The sequence below is a fragment of the Lepidochelys olivacea genome (genome assembly GCF_965140295.1).
Source record: "Lepidochelys olivacea isolate rLepOli2 genome assembly, chromosome: 12".
Taxonomy (NCBI): Eukaryota; Metazoa; Chordata; order Testudines; family Cheloniidae; genus Lepidochelys; species Lepidochelys olivacea.
Genome location: NC_140422.1, coordinates 21,076,847 through 21,103,405, shown reverse-complemented (window position 1 = coordinate 21,103,405; position 26,559 = coordinate 21,076,847). Strand labels below are relative to the sequence as shown.

At 40.5% G+C, this 26,559-nt stretch overlaps 1 protein-coding gene across 12 annotated transcripts in view; it reads right to left on the bottom strand.

Annotated features, from left to right (window-relative positions):
* ZNF536 (zinc finger protein 536) overlaps window positions 1-26,559 on the bottom strand; it is a 408,639-nt gene that overhangs the window by 133,210 nt on the left and 248,870 nt on the right. For all 12 annotated transcript variants that reach the window (XM_084644830.1, XM_084644831.1, XM_084644827.1 and 9 more), the window contains one exon: window positions 19,556-21,133. In XM_084644830.1, the coding sequence (XP_084500956.1) occupies window positions 19,556-21,133 (1,578 nt within the window). The remainder of the gene's footprint in view (window positions 1-19,555; window positions 21,134-26,559) is intronic.

The window sequence follows — 26,559 nt, the reverse complement described above, 5'->3', positions numbered from 1 at the left end:
CTCAAGGTCAGGTGTGAGGCATATTAGTGGGCAGCATAGGGAAGCTTGAACTGCTGTTGCCATTGTTCCACCTGTCCAGTGGAATAATCGCGGACTTCAGTCTCAAGGACAGAATCTGGCGCATTCAACCAGCAACCAATTTGCCAGGGGAGATGTAAAGGGATTTAAAAACCAAACAAAGCACAGAGATGAGAAAATGGTTAGTCATACAAATGGTCACATTAAATAAAACCCAAATAAGACTTACATGGTCCCCTGTCCTAGGGTTCATAAATCCATATACATGGCAGCTGTGTATTGGAGAGGGTCCTGGAGTAAGTCTGACTTTGGTCTTTAATTTATCCATTTCAATGCAGAAACCTTTTTTAATGCATCTGTTTTGATAAATGTCACATCTCTCCACAGCTACTGTGTGTTTTGGGTTTTCTCCTAACTTCCCTTATTATACATGTGAAATGTTCTGGATCAAATGAACTTTTTGGTGTTAGAAAAGCAGAATGAACTAATTAATCTAGAATAGACAAAATCTGATGAAAAGCAGGCAACTGAAATTTTAAACTATAACCATAGCATGATTTGAATTCTCTACCAATAAAAACATCCCGCAGATACATCATCTATGAAAACCTACAGGTTGTGCTTAATGGCCATAGAACTTTGAAAGTATTATTTCAGCCACCCAAAGGTCACAGCTAGTTCCAGGAATCCAAGAGAATATTGAGGATAACATCGAGAGTGAAAAGGAAAGGATGCTGGGAACATTGAACACATGAATTAAACAGGAATGACAGCATAAGTTGTGCTAGATCTTCAGCCCTAATGAAAGTCCCTTTGTGCTGATCTGGTGGCATAAAGTGTCTGTAAAGTTGCCCTACAAAGGCAGCTGATGATTCCCCTTGGGCAGGGGAATCCCTGGGTTGTATAGAACAATATGCCCTCCCACTTGCCACAGCCTTGGCATAGCAGATGGACTGAGGGCATTGCCAGAGGGATGGAGCATTCTGGTAATGCCCAGAATGGGAATGGGAGGCTGTTAGCAACTGGTACAAGTTAGAGCAGTCCCAGGATCCAAAATCATGGATTTGGCTGTAAAACAGACTCCGGTGGGAGCTGGAGCCCTGGGGGATTTCAAAGCTGAGGAGTGATCAAGTCCTTTTGGAGGTCAGTGGCATGAGCACTTCACCTTCTGTAAGATTCATAGAATATACCCCTCTTTAGTGAGCGACAATTTTCCATCTGATCCACAGCGTAGCATTCTATTTTCTACTCCACTGTTGGTCTGAGCACAAAACAATGGATGGTCCATGCAGGAACGACTAAAAAACATGCACCAGAGAAACACACTGTGCATCACAGAAGATCTGCTTAAAGAAACTCATTCCCCTATATTTCACTGTGAGGATGCTGTGAGGAGTTAGTTAGGGTCTGAGTGTAAATCACTGAGGTTGGGGTTGAAGTTCAGAAACACCTATTTTTAAATGCATATGATCCTGTCAGCAGAATCTTATTACGGGGAAAATCTTAAACCAGTGTTTGATGTCCAGCCTTGTCATAAATATAAAGGGAAGGGTAAACCCCTTTGAAATCCCTCCTGGCCAGGGGAAAGCTCCTCTCACCTGTAAAGGGTTAAGAAGCTAAAGGTAACCTCGCTGGCACCTGACCAAAATGACCAATGAGGAGACAAGATACTTTCAAAAGCTGGGAGGAGGGAGAGAAACAAGGGGTTTGTGTGTCTGTCTGTAGTCGTCTTGGCCAGGGACAGAACAGGAATGGAGTCTTAGAACTTTTAGTAAGTAATCTAGCTAGGTATGTGTTAGATTATGATTTCTTTAAATGGCTGAGAAAAGAATTGTGCTGAATAGAATAACTATTTCTGTCTGTGTATCTTTTTTGTAACTTAAGGTTTTGCCTAGAGGGGTTCTCTATGTTTTTGAATCTAATTACCCTGTAAGATATATACCATCCTGATTTTACAGGGGGGATTTCTTTATTTCTATTTACTTCTATTTTTTATTAAAAGTCTTCTTGTAAAACACTGAATGCTTTTTCATTGTTCTCAGATCCAAGGGTTTGGGTTTGTGGTCACCTATGCAAATTGGTGAGGCTTTTTATCCAACATTTCCCAGGAAAGGGGGGGTGCAAGTGTTGGGAGGATTGTTCATTGTTCTTAAGATCCAAGGGTCTGGGTCTGTAGTCACCTAGGCAAATTGGTGAGGCTTTTTACCAAACCTTGTCCAGGAAGTGGGCTGCAAGGTTTTGGGAAGTATTTTGGGGGGAAGGACGCGTCCAAACAGCTCTTCCCCAGTAACCAGTATTAGTTTGGTGGTGGTAGCGGCCTGTCCAAGGGGTAATATTTTGTACCTTGGGGAAGTTTTGACCTAAGCTGGTAAAGATAAGCTTAGGAGGTTTTTCATGCAGGTCCCCACATCTGCACCCTAGAGTTCAGAGTGGGGGAGGAACCTTGACATGGTGGCACAGTGGTGGGATTAACCTGAAATCATTTTGAGATCCAGTTGAGATTTTTTGAACTAGAAATACAGATTTTAAAAAGGAATTTTTAGGAAGTCCAGAAGGCAGCTTTGAAACTGAAAGCAGCTTGGTTTCTCTCTGCTTTGTGGCCAAGCAGAGACAAAAGGGGATTATCTTGTGAATTGCAGGTTTTCTTGCCTGGAGGCAGGGTACTTAACTCCTGCAGGGAAATTCACAGTCTTCCAACCCAGAGGTTTTTTTTTTTCTTTTCTTCCTAAAAGTAAATAGGGGGTGTGTGCTCTACCCATTTGCCTGGAGACAAAAGTGGCAGGGTTTTTTTTTAGGATTTTGAATTTTTTTTTTTTGTTTTACAAGGAGCACAGGTTTGAAAAGAAATTTTTTTTTTTCTTTGGGCTGGGTAAGCAGTTTTCCAAGTAGTTGGAGGTTTTTTGCTTTAATTTGGGCCCAGAGCAGAGACAAGGGAATTGTCTTTTTCTGTAGGCTGACAATCACTATCAGAGAATAGGTACTCTATTCCAGCACAGCAAAAGTTTACAGCCAAGTTTTGTTTGTTTATTTCTAAACCTCGGGTGTAAAGTTAGTTAAAAACAGAGAGGTTAGAATGGCCAAATCCTCAGCTCGACTACAGCTGGAATTAGCCAAATTTCAGGCTGAGGAAAAACAAAGGGAACATGAAAGACAGATAGAACTCATGCGGCTGGAGAAGGAGGTACAGGAGGCTGCCCACAAGAGGGAAATGGAGGCAAGGAAGCATGTGGAGGAGATGGAGAGGATAAAGGCCCAGCAGAATATACCAACAAACCCTAGCAATCCTTCTCCAGGTACCACTTCCCATCCCAGAAAGTTCCCCACCTACAAGGCAGGTGATGATACTGAGGCCTTCTTAGAAAACTTCGAAAGGGCCTGCCTTGGGTACAACATCTCTACTGACCAATACATGGTAGAGCTGAGGCCGCAGCTCAGTGGACCCTTAGCTGAGGTGGCAGCTGAAATGCCTAAAGAACACATGAACAAGTATGAACTGTTTAAATCCAAGGCGAGAGTCAGAATGGGGATAACACCCGAGCAGTCTCGTCGGAGGTTCAGAGCCCTAAGGTGGAAACCAGACATGTCATTTACCCGACATGCCTACCACATTGTAAAACATTGGGATGCCTGGATATCAGGAGCAAGTGTTGAATCTCCAGTAAATTTGCCCTTCCTAATGCAAATGGAACAATTCTTAGAGGGTGTTCCTGAGGAAATAGAAAGATACATCCTAGATGGGAAACCCAAAACTGTAATTGAGGCAGGAGAGATTGGAGCCAGATGGGTGGAGGTGGCAGAGAAGAAGAAAACTGGTCGCAGTTGGAGCGGAGACCAGAAGGGACCACCCCAGACCACACCCTATTACCGGGGGCCGCCCAAAGCCCCACCTACCTCCCAAAGAACCCTCCAGACCCCTTATCGTTCCACCACCCCGTTCTCCAGCAACCCACCTCGCCCCGGTGACCCGTCAGCTGGACGATGTTTTAAATGTAACGAGCTGGGGCATGTAAAGGCCAACTGCCCCAAGAACCCCAACAGGTTACAGTTCATTGCACCGGAATCACACCAGAGGTCCACAGGCCCAGATACCTCCCAGATACCCTTGGAGCGGAGGGAAACTGTGAGTGTGGGTGGGAAGAAGGTCACCGCGTGGAGGGACACCGGAGCACAAGTGTCAGCTATCCATGCTTCCTTAGTGGACCCCAATTTAATCAACCCAGAGATCCAAGTGACGATTCAACCCTTCAAGTCCAACTCTTTCAATTTGCCTACAGCCAAGTTGCCTGTCCAGTACAAGGGCTGGTCAGGAATGTGGACTTTTGCAGTCTATGATGATTATCCCATCCCCATGCTGTTGGGGGAAGACTTGGCCAATCATGTGAAGCAGGCCAAGAGGGTGGGAATGGTCACCCGCAACCAGGCTAAACAAGCCGTGAGGCCTAGCTCTGTTCCGGAAACTTCTATCAGGACCCAGTCAGAGGTGATGGACCTGGACCCCAGGCCAATGTCTGCAACAGCAGTAGTGGATCCAGTCCCAGAGACCCAGACGGAACCAGTCCCAGAACCGGAACCAGCCAAACAACCAACACCAGACCCCGTGCCAGCACTGAATCCAGTACTTGCAACCTCAACACCAGAGGGCCCCACCGAACCTGAACTGGCAGCAGCCGATAACCCTACACAAGAGGCTCAGCCGGAGCCTGAATCCCAACATAGTGCACCAGCGGAGAGCGGTTCACAGTCAACAGAAACAGCTCCATCCCCTATATCGCTTCCAGAGGGACCAAGCCTATGTCCCCAATCCAATGAGGAACTGATGTCTCCAGCATCAAGGGAACAGTTCCAGACCGAACAGGAAGCAGATGAAAGCCTCCAGAGAGCTTGGACGGCGGCACGGAGCAACCCACCGCCTCTCAGCTCTTCTAATCGATCCAGGTTTGTTGTAGAAAGAGGACTTTTATACAAGGAAACTCTTTCTGGGGGACACCAGGAAGACTGGCATCCTCAGAGACAGTTGGTAGTTCCAACTAAATACCGGGCCAAGCTCTTGAGCTTAGCCCATGATCACCCTAGTGGCCATGCTGGGGTGAACAGGACCAAAGACCGTTTGGGGGGGTCATTCCACTGGGAGGGAATGGGCAAGGATGTTTCTACCTATGTCCAGTCTTGTGAGGTGTGCCAAAGAGTGGGAAAACCCCAAGACCAGGTCAAAGCTCCTCTCCAGCCACTCCCCATCATTGAAGTTCCATTTCAGCGAGTAGCTGTGGATATTCTGGGTCCTTTTCCGAAAAAGACACCCAGAGGAAAGCAGTACATACTGACTTTCATGGATTTTGCCACCCGATGGCCGGAAGCAGTAGCTCTAAGCAACACCAGGGCTAAAAGTGTGTGCCAGGCACTAGCAGACATTTTTGCCAGGGTAGGTTGGCCCTCCGACATCCTCACAGATGCAGGGACTAATTTCCTGGCAGGAACTATGAAAAACCTTTGGGAAGCTCATGGGGTAAATCACTTGGTTGCCACTCCTTACCATCATCAAACAAATGGCATGGTGGAGAAGTTTAATGGAACTTTGGGGGCCATGATACGTAAATTCGTAAATGAGCACTCCAATGATTGGGACCTAGTATTGCAGCAGTTGCTCTTTGCCTACAGAGCTGTACCACATCCCAGTTTAGGGTTTTCTCCATTTGAACTTGTATATGGCCGTGAGGTTAAGGGGCCATTGCAGTTGGTGAAGCAGCAATGGGAGGGATTTACACCTTCTCCAGGAACTAACATTCTGGACTTTGTAACCAACCTACAAAACACCCTCCGAACCTCTTTAGCCCTTGCTAGAGAAAACTTACAGGATGCTCAAAAAGAGCAAAAAGCCTGGTATGATAAACATGCCAGAGAGCGTTCCTTCAAAGTAGGAGACCAGGTCATGGTCTTAAAGGCGCTCCAGGCCCATAAAATGGAAGCATCATGGGAAGGGCCATTCGTGGTCCAGGAGCGCCTGGGAGCTGTTAATTATCTCATAGCATTCCCCACCTCCAACCGAAAGCCTAAGGTGTATCATATTAATTCTCTAAAGCCCTTTTATTCCAGAGAATTAAAGGTTTGTCAGTTTACAGCCCAGGGAGGAGACGACGCTGAGTGGCCTGAAGGTGTCTACTACGAAGGGAAATGTGCTGGTGGTGTGGAAGAGGTGAACCTCTCCATGACCCTTGGGCGTATGCAGCGACAGCAGATCCAGGAGCTGTGCACTAGCTACGCGCCAACGTTCTCAGCCACCCCAGGACTGACTGAACGGGCATACCACTCCATTGACACAGGTAATGCTCACCCCATTAGGGTCCAACCTTACCGGGTGTCTCCTCAAGCTAAAACTGCTATAGAACGGGAGATCCAGGATATGTTACAGATGGGTGTAATCCGCCCCTCTGAAAGTGCATGGGCATCTCCAGTGGTTCTAGTTCCCAAACCAGATGGGGAAATACGTTTTTGCGTGGACTACCGTAAGCTAAATGCTGTAACTCGCCCAGACAACTATCCCATGCCACGCACAGATGAACTATTAGAGAAACTGGGAAGGGCTCAGTTCATCTCTACCTTGGACTTAACCAAGGGGTACTGGCAGGTACCGCTAGATGAATCTGCCAAGGAAAGGTCAGCCTTCATCACACATCTCGGGCTGTATGAATTTAATGTACTCCCTTTCGGGCTGCGAAATGCACCCGCCACTTTCCAAAGACTTGTAGATGGTCTCCTAGCGGGATTAGGAGAATATGCAGTCGCCTACCTTGACGATGTGGCCATATTTTCGGATTCCTGGGCAGACCACCTGGAACATCTACAAAAAGTCCTTGAGCGCATAAGGGAGGCAGGACTAACTGTTAAGGCTAAGAAGTGTCAAATAGGCCTAAACAGAGTGACTTACCTTGGACACCAGGTGGGTCAAGGAACTATCAGCCCCCTACAGGCCAAAGTGGATGCTATCCAAAAGTGGCCTGTCCCAAAGTCAAAGAAACAGGTTCAATCCTTCTTAGGCTTGGCCGGTTATTACAGACGATTTGTACCGCACTACAGCCAAATCGCTGCCCCACTGACAGACCTAACCAAAAAGAAACAGCCAAATGCTGTTCAGTGGACCGGAAAGTGTCAGAAGGCCTTTAACAAGCTTAAAGCGACACTCATGTCTGACCCTGTACTAAGGGCCCCAGACTTTGACAAACCGTTCCTAGTAACCACAGATGCATCCGAGCGTGGTGTGGGAGCAGTTTTAATGCAGAAAGGACCTGATCAAGAATTCCACCCTGTAGTGTTTCTCAGCAAAAAACTGTCTGAGAGGGAAAGCAACTGGTCAGTCACTGAAAAAGAATGTTATGCCATTGTCTACGCTCTGGAAAAGCTACGCCCATATGTTTGGGGACGGCGTTTCCACCTGCAAACCGACCATGCTGCACTAAAGTGGCTTCACACCGTCAAAGAAACTAACAGAAAACTTCTTCGGTGGAGTTTAGCTCTCCAAGATTTTGATTTCGACATCCAACACATCTCAGGAGCTTCTAATAAAGTAGCTGATGCACTCTCCCGTGAAAGTTTCCCAGAATCAACTGGTTAAAATCGTCCTTGAGATGTGGAAAATATTGTTAGTCTTTATGTACTTGGTAGTATATGTAGAGATGCATGTGTCTTATTAACTCTGTTTTCCTAGAGCTCCAGGAAGAAATCCCAGCCAGTGTTTCACCCTAGCTGAGATTTGGGGGGCGTGTCATAAATATAAAGGGAAGGGTAAACCCCTTTGAAATCCCTCCTGGCCAGGGGAAAGCTCCTCTCACCTGTAAAGGGTTAAGAAGCTAAAGGTAACCTCGCTGGCACCTGACCAAAATGACCAATGAGGAGACAAGATACTTTCAAAAGCTGGGAGGAGGGAGAGAAACAAGGGGTTTGTGTGTCTGTCTGTAGTCGTCTTGGCCAGGGACAGAACAGGAATGGAGTCTTAGAACTTTTAGTAAGTAATCTAGCTAGGTATGTGTTAGATTATGATTTCTTTAAATGGCTGAGAAAAGAATTGTGCTGAATAGAATAACTATTTCTGTCTGTGTATCTTTTTTGTAACTTAAGGTTTTGCCTAGAGGGGTTCTCTATGTTTTTGAATCTAATTACCCTGTAAGATATATACCATCCTGATTTTACAGGGGGGATTTCTTTATTTCTATTTACTTCTATTTTTTATTAAAAGTCTTCTTGTAAAACACTGAATGCTTTTTCATTGTTCTCAGATCCAAGGGTTTGGGTTTGTGGTCACCTATGCAAATTGGTGAGGCTTTTTATCCAACATTTCCCAGGAAAGGGGGGGTGCAAGTGTTGGGAGGATTGTTCATTGTTCTTAAGATCCAAGGGTCTGGGTCTGTAGTCACCTAGGCAAATTGGTGAGGCTTTTTACCAAACCTTGTCCAGGAAGTGGGCTGCAAGGTTTTGGGAAGTATTTTGGGGGGAAGGACGCGTCCAAACAGCTCTTCCCCAGTAACCAGTATTAGTTTGGTGGTGGTAGCGGCCTGTCCAAGGGGTAATATTTTGTACCTTGGGGAAGTTTTGACCTAAGCTGGTAAAGATAAGCTTAGGAGGTTTTTCATGCAGGTCCCCACATCTGCACCCTAGAGTTCAGAGTGGGGGAGGAACCTTGACAAGCCTACTGATCTATTACCTTCTGTTCTCATGTGTCTGGAAAGTATCTGAAGTCTGCGATCTTTGTTCTTAGTGTGAAGGATATTTCCTTTACCTTGTTTCTTGTATAATGCAGAGTGCTCTTATTTTCCTCCTCCACTATGCGGTTGTAAATAAACTTATTCCCGTTTATTTATGACCAGTGAGTGTGCTGCTGAATTAAAAGGTATCAAAGGTTACTGTAATCATGAAAGATCCACCTTCAGGGAATGTTAAATTCAGACAAGTGTAACAGGAGTGTTGTAGGGAAGAGTATCCAGACCAGGAACATGTATTTAAATCAAATAGACACTGATGGTGGCAGACTGCAAAAATCTTCTCCTACCAAGCCAAGCTAGTACAGTAGTGATGGGTGAGGTCTGTGACCATGATTTTTGGTGCTTCTGCTCCCCCGGTTCATCATGAAGATAAAGTTCATGAAAATTTCTCTTTTTAACCCCTGCTTTTGAGAACCCCATTAGAATACTAAATCCTACAGTTGAGGTGGACTGGATGGCATCTTCTACTCTTGCTACTGTTGCTCTAATCACCCTGAGAGGTCTCAAATTGGCTTTTATCAGTCCAGTTTATGTTTTGTCAATAACGGAAACACACAGGGATTGAAATCCTTCCCAGCAGCTAACCAGTAGTCTACTGTCTTGCTACAGGAAATGACCGTTCCTTTCAAACTTAGCATTAGACAAACTCCAGAGATAGTCAGTGGTATAATCCAAGAAACATGATCATATCTTGGAAATATTAGTACAAAGGCCCATACCTAGTATTGCTTTGGAAAAGCCAAAACAATTGTTTACTGAGAAATGTTTCTTTTCTACATATGACTCATCAACCCTTGAAAAAACAGGATTTCTTTAATAATACAAGTGCTGACACAGCCTTCACTAAGGTGGTGTGACTGCAGCTGTATAATTACAACTTTAGATTTGATGTTCTGGACCTTAGGTTATGATGTGCAGACAAATGTTCCATTGTATTGCAGAGAATTTTTCTCTTTAGTCATATTACCCATAGGACAATAAGGAGTACATTCTCAGATCAATGCATAGAAATTTAAGCATGTAACACCCAGTAGTATCACACAGGACTATACCCCTGTGGGCGTCGAGTAGGTTCATCATTGCCTATACCATTTTTTTTTTTTTTGAGAAGTACGATCCAAATAAAAGGAAGAACAATCTCACACTGAGGAGGGATAAATGTTACAGTTGTCTCACAAATGCTGTAGTATTTCTAGCGGTTCCAAAATAGTATAATTGTCTTACTGCTCAACTACAGATTTTTCTCAGTACAACTCAGAACACTAAAATGTCAGGTCCTGACTCATGGTGTTTTGGTGAATAAATAAAAAGCACCAATATGTTATTCAAAACTGACAGCTTTAGTGAAGATGTGCCATTGGGAGAAGAAAATATAAAGGCTTGGTTATATTTGTCCCTTACTTCCAGTGAGTCTTAAGTGGTGTATTAAATAAAAGATATCCTCCTAAGGGTCCAGTTCTACCAATACTTAATACCAGGCATTATACCTACTACTAGCAGTAATAGCATTTATTCCACTGGTACTACATGAGTACTGTACCCAGTGTTTGCAGTATCAGGCCCATTTATTGCTTACTTGTCATCCTGTGCTGTCTTTGTATCCTGAATAGGATCTCCTGTGAGTCTGTGGTGGCAGGGCTGGTTAAAGACTTTTACTACATGCTCTTTGTGGGGGAAACAATTTGGTTGGCTTGCATTCACCCAAACCTAGCTAGCTAGGTAGGTACTTTTAAAAAACTGCACAGTGTGAGATGCTTATTAATTAATGGTATCTACTGAAAGACAAAACAAGATTAAATTAGAAGGATGATTGGTATAGACCTGTATGCTCAGAGTATTCAATAGACTTTGTACATAAAGGGCCTGTAGTCCTCACTGAAGCCAAATTCCCAATGACTTCAACTTCAGGACTGGACCCAATTGCCACAAATACAGTAGTTAGTCCCGCTCAAAGGTGCAGCCCACTAATTTATCTATAATCTATCTATAAAGGTCATGAGCCTGATTTTTTTTCTTACTTACACCCTGTGATACTCGAGTAATTCCACTGGCTTCAATGGAACGACTCCTAGTTCACACCAGTGTAATTAAAAGGAGAATTATGCCCCACATTCCCTGGAAATCCTATTTCACGGAAGGGCCAAATGTAAATGCACTGTTTATATATTTAACCAAACATTGCATTGTTCTCATGACAGATGAATAAAGGGGGAAATCTTGCCAACTCATCCCTTAAAAATTGATTTTGGCCTTTTCTTTAAGTTTATTTATTAAAAATGCAACAAGTTGCTTTGTAGAGTTTGCCTCTTAAAGCATATAAATGGTGGATTCTATTAATCTTCCAACAGATAAACCAATTTCTTAGAGTTATGTTGTAGACTGAATTAACAAAATGACTCAAAACTGCACTAATGTTTAACAGCTTTTTTTTTTATTAGCAACACTGAGATAAGTTATTGAAGCATTTTTTAGTATTGTTTTACATTCCATTCAAAAGTGACCTAACTTGTAACTCCATATACATTTAAAGATACAGTGTGACACTTACTCAGAAAGCAACAATTATTAAAACTTACATGCTTTCATTACTAGGAACCTTAATATATTTTCTAATTACTTCCAACAATACTCTATTCCAAAGCACATGATAACCCAGTAGAAGTTTACACATTTTGCTTCAATCACAGGTTTTAAATTGTGGGTGTCAGAGTGCTGTTCATTGAATTTTACTGTCATTTCTTGGTTAATATTGGACAACCTGGCACAATATATTAAACTGGAAATATTGCTTAAAGAATATGAAAAAAGATAACTACCGTAATTTTCTCCCTGCTAATGCATTACAAAATATAGGACCATTAAAAACTCAAGTAGAAGTGATAATAAATAACCTTAACAATTTTAAGGGAACTTTCACTTATACTAAAATCCATTCCTTAGGCTTACTAAATATATAAATAACTAAACATATTATAAACCTCTATTTTGAGGTTACTGTGATGATTTGTTGTACATTGTAAGTGTGTTGTGTATATGTATATTAATGCCTTCACTTAAGACTATTTGTTTAATAAACATAGGTATATAAATTTTTCTTTTGCTGAAATAATTAACAAACCACACAATTAAATTTATCCTAGGTCCTATAATTATCTGGGAACATCAGATAAAAAAAAGCAATTCCAGCTTCGAAGTATTGTAAATAACAAGGCCTCACCTGTGAGAGAACGTTCTAAATTACACAGATTTCAAATTTCAGAGTAACAGCTGTGTTAGTCTGTATTCGCAAAAAGAAAAGGAGGACTTGTGGCACCTTAGAGACTAACCAATTTATTTGAGCATGAGCTTTCGTGAGCTACAGCTCACTTCATCGGATGCATACCGTGGAAACTGCAGCAGACTTTATATACACACAGAGAATATGAAACAATACCTCCTCCCACCCCACTGTCCTGCTGGTAATGGCTTATCTAAAGTGACCATCAGGTTGGGCCATTTCCAGCACAAATCCAGGTTTTCTCACCCTCCGCTCCCCCCACACAAATTCACTCTCCTGCTGGTGATAGCCCATCATGGTGCGCTATCACCAGCTGCTATCACCAGCAGGAGAGTGAATGTGTGTGGGGGGGTGGAGGGTGAGAAAACCTGGATTTGTGCTGGAAATGGCCCAACCTGATGATCACTTTAGATAAGCTATTACCAGCAGGACAGTGGGGTGGGAGGAGGTATTGTTTCATATTCTCTGTGTGTATATAAAGTCTGCTGCAGTTTCCACGGTATGCATCCGATGAAGTGAGCTGTAGCTCACGAAAGCTCATGCTCAAATAAATTGGTTAGTCTCTAAGATGCCACAAGTCCTCCTTTTCTTTTTACAGATTTCAAAGAAGAATTTGGCTATTTATTTCTGAAAGCCAGTAAAATAAAATTACAATGGCTGTCAGACTAAAGTCAGCCTTATATAAGGAATTATTTGTACATTTAGTTCTGACTTAAGTAAGGATGTTTAAACTGTTAGTGCAAGTATATGAGTAGCTATGGGAGATACTGTATATCAGATCTCAGAACATACAAACCTGAGCCAAAACCCAGATCAGAATATCTTCAAACTTCGGGAAAGTCTGGGAACAGTTCTAACCTTTTTGGCTCATTCCAGTCTCTAGATTTAAATAATAGCCAAAAATATTCAATAATTCTAATTTAAATTAAACCTGGGCATTACTAATACCATAAAAATACACTGTTCAGGAGTTGAAACTCAGGGTAAATTCATACAACTCTAATCTTATATCATTATTGTGACTATGCTTTCTATACTAGGGTTTGCACTGCTGAACGCGGCCTCTCATGGCTGAAACTGGAGCAAATACCCTAGCGTAGACAAGGCCTCCTTTTGCAAACACCTGTCTCCCTTTCAGATCCAAATCCAGTGAGACACTGAATACCCTTAACCTCTACTGGGAATAGGGGGCACTCAGAACCTCTCAGCAATATCAGATATTGTAGGGGTTAATTATCTACTATGCAGGTGGGTGATGAGGTGGAGGAGGATATCATAGTATGAAAAAATTAAGACATTAAAAGTGTGCATAATCAAACATTATAATATTAGTGCCCATCTTACCACCAAGCTGGGTTCTAATGTTACACACTATGATAAAATGAAATGATAATATGAATATAACAATGAAATGTAAAAGCCAAACAAACATAAGACTGATCCTGGTATCCTTAATCATGCAAGCAGTCCCACTAACTGAGAATAAGGGATGCAACACTGGGTCCTTAGCTTCTGCTTAAGTCACTGTTGATTCAGACAGTAGCTTTTCAAGCCAAAAATATGCAGCAAAAGGAAAGTAACATAAACAAGGCTAAATGTCAACACTGTTTGCAGACTTACAGACATCATCCATTTGTTTGTGCTGAAATGACTAGCGAACCATTTGGCAAATACAATGCTATTCACAGACCAGCCCTGTTATCCAGCAGCGCAAACTTCACTGGATCACTGGCATTCCCAGTTAATTAAAAAAAGGAAGAAAGCCATATGAGTTTGGTTTGATATTGCCATGCAAATGGCAATGCATCGTCCATAAATGCAGCTGAAACCTAATACTGAAGGTCCAGGTTCTGATCTAACTTACACTGGTGTAAATCAAGAGTAAATGTCAGTAGAGACACACTAATGTAAGATCCAGAGTTCTGAGATCAGAATCAGGTCTGGAAAATCTTGACTGAAAAGTGAATTAAATAGTTTCAAAAACTCTCCAACTGATAAAGAAGCCAAAATAAATACTTTATGTGTTTCTATAGTGGCTAAAGAAGAAAAGAATACTCTGTCTCTGGTTACTCTTAACACTGCAGCTCCGAGCAAATTTTTGTGGTACCTTGCACTAAATTAAATGCATTACAAGATATTGCAAATGGACATGCATACTACAGTTTCCTGCGCTAAAACTGAACTTATTACTCACAGCTGTCCAAAACATTGGAACTTTTCAGATTTTTTTTTGTTTCGGTCTAAAATGGGTTTAATTTTACAAATGAGCCACAGTAAGGATTAAGTTGAAGTTAGCACAAGCAAAACAATTAAAGCAACCATTGTGTGTACTATATTTGTTAGTTATATCACTATAGAGTTTCGAAGGTGTTAGTTGGGGTTAAAATCTTGTTGGTTTTGACTCCTGAGGGAACAGGCATTTAGTCTGACTAAATCCATCTACTAAAATATCAGGGTAATGTACTATAATTATGTGTCAATAAAGCAATAATAATAAGACATTAACTATCTTCCTCTAACGCTGTTGGAGAAAAGCTAAGATTCTGCTCTTTCAGGGACAAAGCCTGGGTGGGGTACCTCCAGACTTCAAGGGAAGCTGAAGTTTCTCAGCATTTTGCAGAATCAGACCCTAAAAGGACTGCTTACATGCAAAACCAAGGATCTCTCCAATTTTCACTTAGGGACAAAAAAGATGATTGGGTGGAGCCAGTGCAGGGAACGCAGCACCAAATGGAGTGGAACAGGAGAGCTTGGGGAAGCGAATTAGATTTATTAGAACATGGAATTGACATCGATATGTGTAAGTTCTATACCACTATTGCATTAAACAACCAACTGATGCTAAGTACTGTCTCTGTCCAATAGTGTGGAAGACTACTAGCTGTTCTTTGAAAGCTTAAATGCAGTCCAAGTGTAAATGGAAAGTACAGATTTTTTTTTGTCAGAGTCATAGAGTTTAACACCAGGAGGGGACCATCTAGTCTGACCTCCTATACCTCACAGGGCACCAACACCACCCAGTACCCAGGGCCGGCTCCAGGCACCAGCGAACCAAGCAGGTGCCTGGGGCGGCAAATGTAAAGGGGAGGCAGGATGTCGGGCTCTGGGGCAGCAATCCGCTCTCGGCGGTGGCAGGAATTTGGTGGCCGCTCCATCAGGGCTCGTTTCGTGCTTAGCGGCAATTCGGCAGAGGGGACGCGACTCTTCTTCGGTCGCCGGCAGCAATTCGGCGGCCGCATCATCACTCCACCTCCATGTTTGGCGGCAAAGTTTTTTTTTTTTTTTTTTGCTGCTTGGGGCAGCAAAAATGCTGGAGCCGGACCTGCCAGTACCTGCACACTAACCCCAACAACCAAAATTAGATTAAAGTATTCCAGCCCACAGAACACTAGTCTGTTATGCGCCATAGGCAGAGAATAGGAGGGACTGAGGTGCACCTGTGCCTGAGGCCTCCAGAATGACAGGGAAATGATTAAGTGAGATATACCCAGATAATCCTGGCAAGTGACCCACACATACACGCTGCAGAGAAAAATGAAAAAAACCGCATCACTACCAATCTGGCCGGGGGGGAATTCCTTCCCGACCCCAATATTGCGACCCGTTAGAGTTTAACACCAGGAGGGATCATCTAGTCTGATGGGTGTAAGCACCTGAGGGACAGAGAATGCTTGGTACCACCTCAGAGCACTGGCCCATCCCACCCAGTATCCTATCTCCAGCTGTAGCCAACGCTGATGTTTCAGAGGAAGGAGATAAAAAGTACCTCCCATAGTAGAATGAGGGGAAACAACCCTTTCTGATTCCTTAAGACACAAAGCAAAAAATACTAAACAAGGTCATATCAGAAAATAAATCCTGTACAAATCAAGTATAAATTAGTGACTCAGAACAGGAGATAGAACAATGTTATGACAAGAAAACTAAAAGTACATGGAAAGGTAGGTAGTGAAATGGATGAGGCCTAAATGGAAAGAAATATTGATTGTCTAGTCCTTTAGTAATAGGATAGGGACAGACCACGCCCCCATCAATATCCAAATGGAAACAGAGATTTCAAGGTGCAAAAATATGGATATTCCGACTGAGTAAACCTTAAGAGACAGAAGCCTTTTCATGACACAAAATCATAACTTTTTATACTTTTCCCAAGTGAAATGAATACTATCCACAGCTAAACGGGGTGCTACAAATCAGTTGCTAGATGTACAGGCAGGCCCACATTCCTGAATAATATGAGGTATCAGAAACCATCTAATTCAGCTCATGGAAATATCCACTCAAGGTTCCAATACTAAATTCGGTGAAGTTAAAGAAGGTCAGGAGCACTTAAAAATAGTTCTAGCTGCATTAAAAATGTGGTCATACCTCCCTCTCTTCTGCTCCTCATCCAGCCATGGTAAGTAAAGGAAAGTATTAAAAATGTCTAAGTATTTTATTAAGTAAACTTCTTGATGTGGAAAATGTAAATATTCTGTATAATACATAAAATAATAATACTTTATATTGGTGTAGTGCCTTCCATTCAAGTGTCCCAAAGCATTTTACAAGCATGAATGAATTATGCTTCACATCATCATTATATCCATTTTTTACATGAGGAAACTGAGGCACAGCCAGATTAAGTGACTTGCCAAGGACACATAGCAAGATGGTGGCAGAGTGAGGAATAAAAATTAGATTTTCAGATGCTTACTCCTGTGCTTTAACCACAAAGCCATAATTCCAAAGCAAAATCTGCTGAAAGTTGAGGATGACCTTATGAATCTCTGAAAACCAAAGCTGCTTTCCTGAATCCAGAAATCTAACTTAACAAGTGTGCCAATGGGAAAAGTGATCTTAACTGATTCAGACAAAGATATTATTTTATTTCAGTTATTAGAAAAAAATGTGTTCTGACTCTGGAAAGAACAATAGTCTTGTCTTAGCAATCACACAGGGAAAAAACAATTGTGCAAGGATTGCATCAAAGAAATGTCCTCCTAATGCTCTCTCTCCTTGGATATTCCTGATGTCCACATGGTGGTAACTTGCACATCATTAGATGTGGAAAGGGGCCAACTTTGTACAATCTCTATGGGCCCCCAGAATACAAAGCACATGCCTAAGCACAAGAGTGATGCCCTGATAACAGATTTGGGTCTCTGCCTCTAGCTTTCTGATTGCTGAGACAATAAAAAAGACAGAGATGACCCATTATTGAGGTGGCGGTCTTCATCCAAGTGGAAGGCTAAAGCAAATAAATTCACAGAGGGTGCCTGCTGATTAATCTGCAAGTGCAGAAGCATCAGGTGAGACTCCCCACGCTAACACTCACAGATGGAGCACGATTTACAGTACAAAATGGCATAGAGAAAATGAAAACACAAGACAGAAGTCGTTACTGGGTGGTGTCTAATCTAACCAAATAAATAAGTAATTATCACCACTGGGCTTGTTGATCCTGGTCCTCTTCTGTTAAGAGGTATATAGATGTTTTAAATAATATATTAAAATATTCAACATTTTAGTCATGTTCTGCAAATACACAGTAGAAATGTCAGCTAAGAATTTTAAAATGCTATTTTTGGAGAGGGGAGAAAAGAGGACTTGCATTGCATTTTTAGTACACAAAATAGCTTACAAAATAGAACAGACAAGCTTATGTTGTGTTGCTTTTTTTCCTTATGCCTCAAATTAAATGCAGGATCACTGGGCAGAGCCTGGGAGTCAGTCTTTAAACTCTCTAACTCAGCAACTCATAATATACCTACTGAATTGATTGAAAATGGAAAAAACTAACAGAAATAATATTACCTCATTTCAATAATATTAGGGTTGGGTTTTTGTTTTTTGGTTTTTTTTTTGGTGTGTGTGTGTTGTTTTCCTGTGGCTAGATTCTTGCTGGTAAGCAGATTCCTATAGGTAGTGTGAAAGGGTAAAATGCATGTTATTTTTAACACTGCAACTCAATGGAGGAGCTGGAAAAAGTTTGGTGTGTCTTTTAATTTTTCTATTTTTAAAATTATGACTTCTTTGTCTTGTTTTTATTTATGACTATGAAACTGGTGAATTATATTCCTCACATCGAAATGAAAATGGGAAGTAGGGCTTTATGAACCACATAACCAAAGCTACTGCCAGTATTTTTCAAATTGTCAGAAATCTGTTTGGTGATTTCTGACAATCTGGAATCATTTCCAACTCTCTAGTTATCTTTTAGTTAATCAGGAAAAATAAATGTACCAACTGAGGCCCAGAGCTTCTGCAAACACTTGCTCATGTGCCTAACATAAAGTACATGTTTAGTCCCATTGAAGCTAAAGTTAAGCAAGGGCCACAAGTATTTACAGAATCCGGGGCTAAATTTTGAGTTGTCCTAACTTTATTAATCTGGGCTACTGTTTATTTTATCCTGCTAAACAATGGAAAGGAAGTAAATCTTGTCGTGAACACTCATCTGTGATTGAGAGTTTTATTTTTGATTAGTTTGAAGGTATAGTGAAACAACATTACTCCAATCCATTTGTGATTGGAAATATAACAGAGGTCTGCCTTCCTTTGCTGACACTGCTTTTTGAAAAAGACACAGATTTTTAAAGGGATTACATATTACAGTGTTATTCTGCCAGAACTATGCTTACAGAATAGTAGACAAATAAAAAGCTGTTATACTCTCCCCACGATTGTAACTTTTCATTTTTGGCAAACAGACTATATGAGCTGAGAAAGAAAAACTCCAATTTAGTAACTCAGATAAAGAAGAATAAGAGTTTCTTGCTTTCTTTTTCTTTCTTAAAATTACCTACTGGCATAATTCTATTTAGGTAATACATAACTTGTACAACCTCCAGTTAGAACAGTGAAAATATAGTTACTTAACCTCTGAAAATAATCAAAGATCACAGCTATATGTTTCATACTGAAACAAGTCACAAAAATGGCAAAGGGGGGTAGGAGGGAACAAATATTAGGTTCCTGACTACAAACAGGAGCATTCCATCCACCTGGCATTTGATTTGGTTAGTGTTGTGTGAATTTAATATACCCTAATTCAGTATAAAGAAAAAAGTAGGAGAAAGCAAGGTTGGCTTGGCAAAGCATCCAGTGTTTTTCTTAAATTTTTATAAAATCAAATACTGAAAAGTTTGCAAGTTACCATGTCATTTTTTTAAAAAAAACCTCTCCCTCCTCTGAATAAATGGAAGCAGTAAATGTCCCCTGCACATGCCACTAGCACAGTCTATATTTGCTGCTACTCTAGTTTAAAAACAATGTGATTCCTAAAAATATTGTGTAAGTGTATGCAACTCTAGACAGCACATAGAAGGCTATTCTGCTGTCAGCTACATGCTCACTGATTTATATGGAGCTGCACAAGTAATATAGTAGAATTTTGTCCACTGATTTTTTTTAACATTTATTTTAAATTTGCATTTACTAAGAAATGTGGTTAAGCATGTTTAGAGAGCAGCTTAGTGATTCGCAGGATTGTTTTCTGAAACGGTCTGAAAGAAGGTCTAAAACTTACCACACAAGTCAGGTCTCTTGATACATCCGCTGCTTGCTGTGCTACTTGCAAGTCCATTAAAGGCTGCTAAGCCATCAGAGCTATAAGCTCTTAGGACTGACAACATGTTCATCTGCTTCTCAAGGACCTGTGGACCCTGTACTTGCTCAGGTTTCATCACACCTTGTGCAGTTTCATGGGAGGAAAGAAGATTCTGGCTGTGCCACTGCTTTTCTGTGTGTGGCAACCGTGGTATTAGTCCTTGTGTTGGTTGTGAGGTGACTGGGCTTTGTATATTGTCACCTCCTTCACTGCTTTCTTTATTTAGGGCAGATAAGTGCTTGTTCATAATATCTGGTTCTGTTTCAATGTCCTCATCTTCAATGTTTTCCTCCTTGGAAGATTCCATATCCTCAGATGAAGCTATGTCAGACAGGTCATCAGTAGCACTTTTATTTAGAGAGTCAGAGAGCAAAATATTTGGATCATCTTCAGATGGTGTTTTTACTTCGGGTTTGCTACTGGTGCAAGAATTTTGTGCTCCTGTGCCAACAACACCAGGATAAACACCAAACTGCTTGTAAAAGTCTGTTGTAAAATTACAAAAGGTGGAATCCATATGGCTGGGCCAGGCAGCATTCTTTTGTTCTCCCAGCATCTCTTTATTTTGTCCTTGGGTCATTTTCTCAGAAGCTGAGTCCAGCTGGCTAATCAAATTTGAAACTACTGCCTCTTTGCTGGGCTGCACTGAAGAGGAGAGCAAACTGACTTTGTTTGCTGAAGCTGAAGCCTCCCGAGATTGATCTTTGCTGTTTCCTAAAATATTATCTTTACGTTTAGCTTTGCCTAAGTGATTGGCTTGGAGATGCAAAGCCATTAATTCCATAGATGACGTTGTAAAGGAACAAAATAAGCAGCCATGCCAAGCAATATTGTCTTGAACTGTAACAGATGAACCTGGAAGTGAGGCAGCATCTGGCCTCACAGATAAGTCAAGAGGTTCATACTGTGATTTTTCAGTTTTTCTTTGTGAGGACTTGGTATTTATTTTATCCTCAGTGCTCTCTGAGCCCAGAGTTTTTATGGAAAGTGAATCAGATAACACTTTATCCTTCATTTCTTTTTCTTTCTTTAAGGAACTTAAGACAAAGCTGTCCATGAAAGCTTGCAAAGACCCTTGGAAGTTCACACCATTTCCAACCATGCTCTGATATGCTCGGCCAAGTTCAGAAAAGTGTGTTCCTTTGGAAGATATGTCAGAACCCTTCATATTCTCTGAAGATACCTCAGAAGACATGCCAGCTGCTTGTCCTTGTTGATCTCCAGAAGAAAGCATTCCTGATGTCCACTGCTGAGAGACCATGCCACTTCGGAAATCAATACCAGGAAGACCCTTGAAGGCTCCTCTCAGTATGTCTGGTCTAATAAACAGAGACCCTTTACTTGATGTTTCATCCTTGTGTTCCTGACTTTGAGACTGCCCAGGGAGAGGTCCAGCTCCATTCTGTCGCTCCCTGTGGTGCCGTTCCAAGTGGTATTTGAGGGATGCAGACTGAGTGCCTGCATAGTCACAATGTGGACACTTGTAAGGTTTCTCACCTGCAAATACATACAAAAAAGACAAACATTTAATATATGTTATCTGTGCTTCTGTCTATGGAATAGTGAAGAAAAATCAATGTTTGTTCTTTTAAAACAACCCCTCCTTCAGCTAATATTTTAAATGATACTTTAATAGAAGATAATTTATAGTTTTAAGATCTTTTAAATGATTTTCTAGCACATGGAGCAATTCAGGAATGACATACTATCTACACACAATTGGCTATCTTTTTCTTAATGTAACATGTAAAAACTGCTGTAGAATTAAAAGCTGTGATTATGAAAATGAAGCATAACAATTTCAGCCACAGTAATCATTAAAAATACAAGTTAAAAAAATAAACAAAGTATGTAACAAATGGATAGTTGCAATATTTTGTGTATACAATTGCTTTAAAATTTGTTTAAATTATACACATGGAAACCATTTTTAAAACCTAAAAATTTTATGGCACTGTTACGCAAGACTGAAATGAATGATTTAAGGCTTGCTCTGCAGTAAATCATGGATATAATTAGCAAATGGCATACTGCACAAGTAATTTATCATTATTTGGAGGGCACCATTCCAGAAGGATTCAAAGATCTGCAGACCTACTGCATTGTTTCTAAATAAAGAACTATAAATACAGATTCTATAAAATATTAATATCATTACAGTACATTAGGATTGCAGCATGTAAGAACATATAGTTAAGATAAAAAGCAGTCAATAAAATTAAAAAGAAAGTGAGTAATAAAAAGGTACAAACTATATTTACTTTCTGTATTTGAAATTAACATTTTCTACTGGTTTTTGCAGTGCTTTAAATTTGTACTAATGGCATTTCTAATGCTCCAGTAGTGTAATTTACCTGTAATAAACACTTTTCTAGAGAGTAAGGATCAGCTTAAATAGTATTTTAAAACATATTAGATGAATTTCATGAATTAAATATATATTTGAACTCAATACTAAACTTTTATTTTTCTTGCCATGATTTAAAAGAACTCAGAGATATTACGTATATATAAACCATTCACATACAATCATAGATTTATATATATCCACAAAGAAAATATGTCTAAATAAATGTAAATTTAAATATATGCAGAGCACTTGTTAGCAATCAAGGGTTCCTTGTAGACTTGAGTGCAGAAATACTCCCTGAAAGAGACAGGAGTTTGACAGTACTGTAAGCTTCTTTTTAATAATGGCCTGTCAATATCAGCAATTATTTCTATAAGAAACCTCAACAAGACAAGGAACTGTTTTCTCTTATGTGTTTTCCTTCCGATCTAAAAGGCAATGGCAAACCTTCTGTGAACACTACCCTGCAAATAGTTCATTGTTTTAAAATTTCTTCCAGAATAATAGTAATAGTATCATATTATGTGAATTATCACACTCGTTGAAAAGCTACTAATTCTTGAGTAACCTCAAAATCCATTTAAAATAAAAATGGAAAGTTTTCAAACTTTTTAATTTTTTAAACTAAGTGCTCAAATGAGAGTTCGGTAAATACCTGGGATGTTTACACCTCTTGCTGATCATCTGAATCAGCTAAACAAGATTAAGTAAAATGAACGATCAAAATGACCCTACAGCACTATCTGAACAGGCTTACTGACCATGTACAGTAGTTGAATGTGTTCTGTCACTCAACAAGGGCTAAAGAAAATTATAAACACTCTAGCCATGGTCCATAATGTAATCCTGAGGCTAAATTATGGACACGAGGGCCCTACACTGCCCAACACCTATTGTATGATGATGCACCCTCCTCTACAAAGTTTGATTAACATGGTTCATGTAAGAGATGATAATTAACATGGCTCATACTTTAGGCCTGGGTCCATACGTTTTAACATGAGAAGTCAAATTTAAAGTTTCAGTGCAACTTCTGAGTCTTTCACAAATATCGTTGGGCTCTGGAACCCCATCACTGCCCTCTTTATCAACCCAACTATTGGCTAAATTCTAGTAGGTGCTATACATGAAGAACCTACAGGCCTACCTATGCCAAGCAGCAGGAAGTACAAAGCTGAACTGGGTGATACCTATTCTGGTTTCCCCTCAAATCCAGAGAGACTATTCTGCAGGCCATCTTCTACTGAAATCATTTTATGGCAGGGAAAAGGATCAGAGGTCATGTTCTGCATATTTGTATGCATCTATGCCCTGAAATGGCAATGGCCTCTATGCACATACTCTCATGCAAATTATTAATTTCAGGAACATGAATATTCTGTGACAGCTCTGCTCCTGGCAAAAATACAGACACACACATTAACATTCATTTTACAGCATACTTGTACTCCAAGTTTTGGAGCCATTTCATGTTGTCCCAGAGCTTTGGTTCTATTTGTTACAATCAATCTAATACTCTTTGACACAACTTATGGATTTAAAGCACTGTCTAAGAGCCAATAGTGTGTCTGCAGAGAAAAAACTCTAGAAACCTTGGGTAGCTCAATGCCTGCATTTTCTAATCCCCCTTCCTCTTAACTGAAAAATCTCTTCCATGGTACCACCTATACCTATGTGGAAATGTTTACATGCAGTTACTTTTACCTTTTACATTTATAGTAACTCTAGCTGATGGATATATGTGCTCACTTCAAGCGGCATCATTAGAAATTACGTTCTACCATTGCAGATGCTGCATAAACTGTTGGATAATATGCATCTGCAATGATGAGACACATCCTACAACATAGGCTGCACTAATGATCCTATACACATCTCAGGAGGTGCTTAAGGCAATAAGTATATTTAATAATGGGTGCAAGAAAATTAATATGCTAACTAGAGGAAATACTAATACTAATATGCTTTGCATTTATAAAGTATCTTCCATCCAAAGCATTCTGCACTGACAACATTCTTTTATTTTTAATTGCTGAGCCCTGAAGATATTCAATTTTCCCCACCTTTTCAAAGGCCCCACAGCAGAGTTCCCTTCAACAGAGGAGGCCTGGACACAGCTCCCAACACATTCCATCAAGACTAGTCGGTAAGAGACCACCCACTGAGACAGCGTGATTAAAATTGCAAATTTCCATTAGAGTTGAGTCCACTACCACTGTAATGCTCCCATCTCTTGCCAGACTGGGAACAAGGATTTAAATGAAGACTCAATCTCTGACCTATCACACAGTGACACATTGAGTCACCTGTGGCTTACCAAACTGGGCAAGGGAAATAGTACACCTGAAAACAATTTTTTCCAATCAAAATACCTAAAGTAATTATTACCCTTTAAGGACATCCACTTTCAAAATTAACTATTGCTATTTCAGAGGCTGGTGTTAGGGGGAAAATACATCTTCAGACCTATTAAATTTAGATTCTCCAACAACCTCTAAATTAAAGAATTGGTCATACATATTTAAATGGCATTCAAATCTCCAATTTGACAACCAACATGCCAAATTTCAGCCCTAGTGTGATTTGCAACAGTGAAGTTATGAACTACTGAAACTTCCCCTCCCCCACCAAAGATGTATAATGAAAAAATAGCCAGAAACTGAACGTCCGTGATTCTGCCAGGTACCTTAATAATACTTCCTCAAGGAAGACTAAGTGGGACAAGCATGCTGGGCGTGGTTCTGTTAGAAGAATATTTGTTTGTATCTAATACTTTGAAAAATGTTTCAGAGAGCTCATCCTCATGTAATGATTACCCCGTAACACTGCCGAGAACAGAGTCTGGATGAGATATTTAACAGTTAATTTCAGTTTACGTAAAGTTGCCATGTGGGGTTTTTTTTTCAAATGTCTGATATGTTCAAGAGTCGTTGTTTGTAGTTCAGAATGGGACTTATTCTCTTGATTTTGCTAATTCCGACCGCTGTTTGCAATTGCACAAGCTTTTTCATAACCTTGTTAAAAACGATCCCAATACATGGTATAAAAACCATGGATATAGACGCTATCTAAGCTGCATAATCAGAGTTTCCATCTGTCTAACATCTGATTTACAAGGCAAAGTCATATCATAGAACTATTTTACATCACGATATGGTAAAATTAAAGACTGCTGTAAAAACTTTATAAACTCCTGGTAGACAACTGGAAACAGACATATTGCCCAATGCAAACAGTGTCTAAGTATACAACACCGCATGAGCAACATGGATGTATAACCTATTCAGGCTACGACCAGTTCCACCTGCTGTCCTTAATGTGCAATCTAATCATTTTATGCAAAGGAATAACCTATTTTTTAGTTGTACATGGAGGCCACTGCCAGATTATTCCTAAAGCAAGAAAGAACAATTATGATCATCTAGACCAGTGGTGGGCAACCTGCGGCCTACGAGCCACACGCGGCCCATCAGGGTAATCTGCTGGCAGGTTGCAGGACAGTTTGTTTACATTGACCATCTGCAGGCATGGCCCCCTGAAGCTCCCTGTGGACGGTCAATGTAAACAAACTGTCTTGCGGTCCACCAGCGGATTACCCTGATGGGCTGTGTGGGGCTCGTGGGCCACAGGTTGCTCACCACTGATCTAGACTGATCTCATGCAAAACGTAAGCCAAACAACCTCACACAATAATTACAGCATCAAGCATACATGTTAGAAAGATAACCAATCTTGACTTAAATATTTCAAGTGATGAAGAATCCACCATGGCCCTAGGTAAACTGTTCCAAAATTAATTACCCTCAATGGTCAAAATGTATGCTTTGTTGCTTGTATGAATCTGTCTAGATTCAACTTCCAACCATTGGATCATTATGACTTTTTCTGCTAGATTAAAAATTTGTACTTACTGCTATCAGCTTTTCCATTTTTCTATTTTTTTTATTTGGGGTTTTAAAACTTTTGATTATTTCTTACATCTCCCTTCTTAACCAGGATGATTTTTTTTTAACCAAAGAAGCCTTCTTAGATAATGTACACATGGACCTGCCCTTTGATCACCAGGCCAACCCTCTTTAATGCTCTTCCATTGTGCAGTGGTCTCTCCCCTTAATAGCAATCATTGATAGGCACATCCACCTCACATCCAATGCTCTTGCAGCTGGCAGAGGGTTTTCTGCCAGCCCCCACAGGCAATGGACATCCAGAATTTGATTGCATGTACTTTGGCATAAGAAATAGTTATTGTCTTTTACAGTAAGCATCATGAAATCAAACAGCTTATAAGTCCTGTGAATATTGTTTAACAAAAACATTGAAAACATCTTACAGCTTTTTTAATAATAGGACTGGTTATTGATAACCTATTTTATCCATTGTACAGTAGATATTTTAAAAATGAATTGCTGTATGATTTAATTAGTTCATTATTATGCCTATTCTTACACAGTAATTTCTTTTATCATTCTAATCATTCACTTCACACTTTTTAAGCCAAATGGAATATCAAAGGTTCTGTAGGATTATTTTTGGATCATGCACATGTTCACCACAAAATTAATCTGTTTGTCAG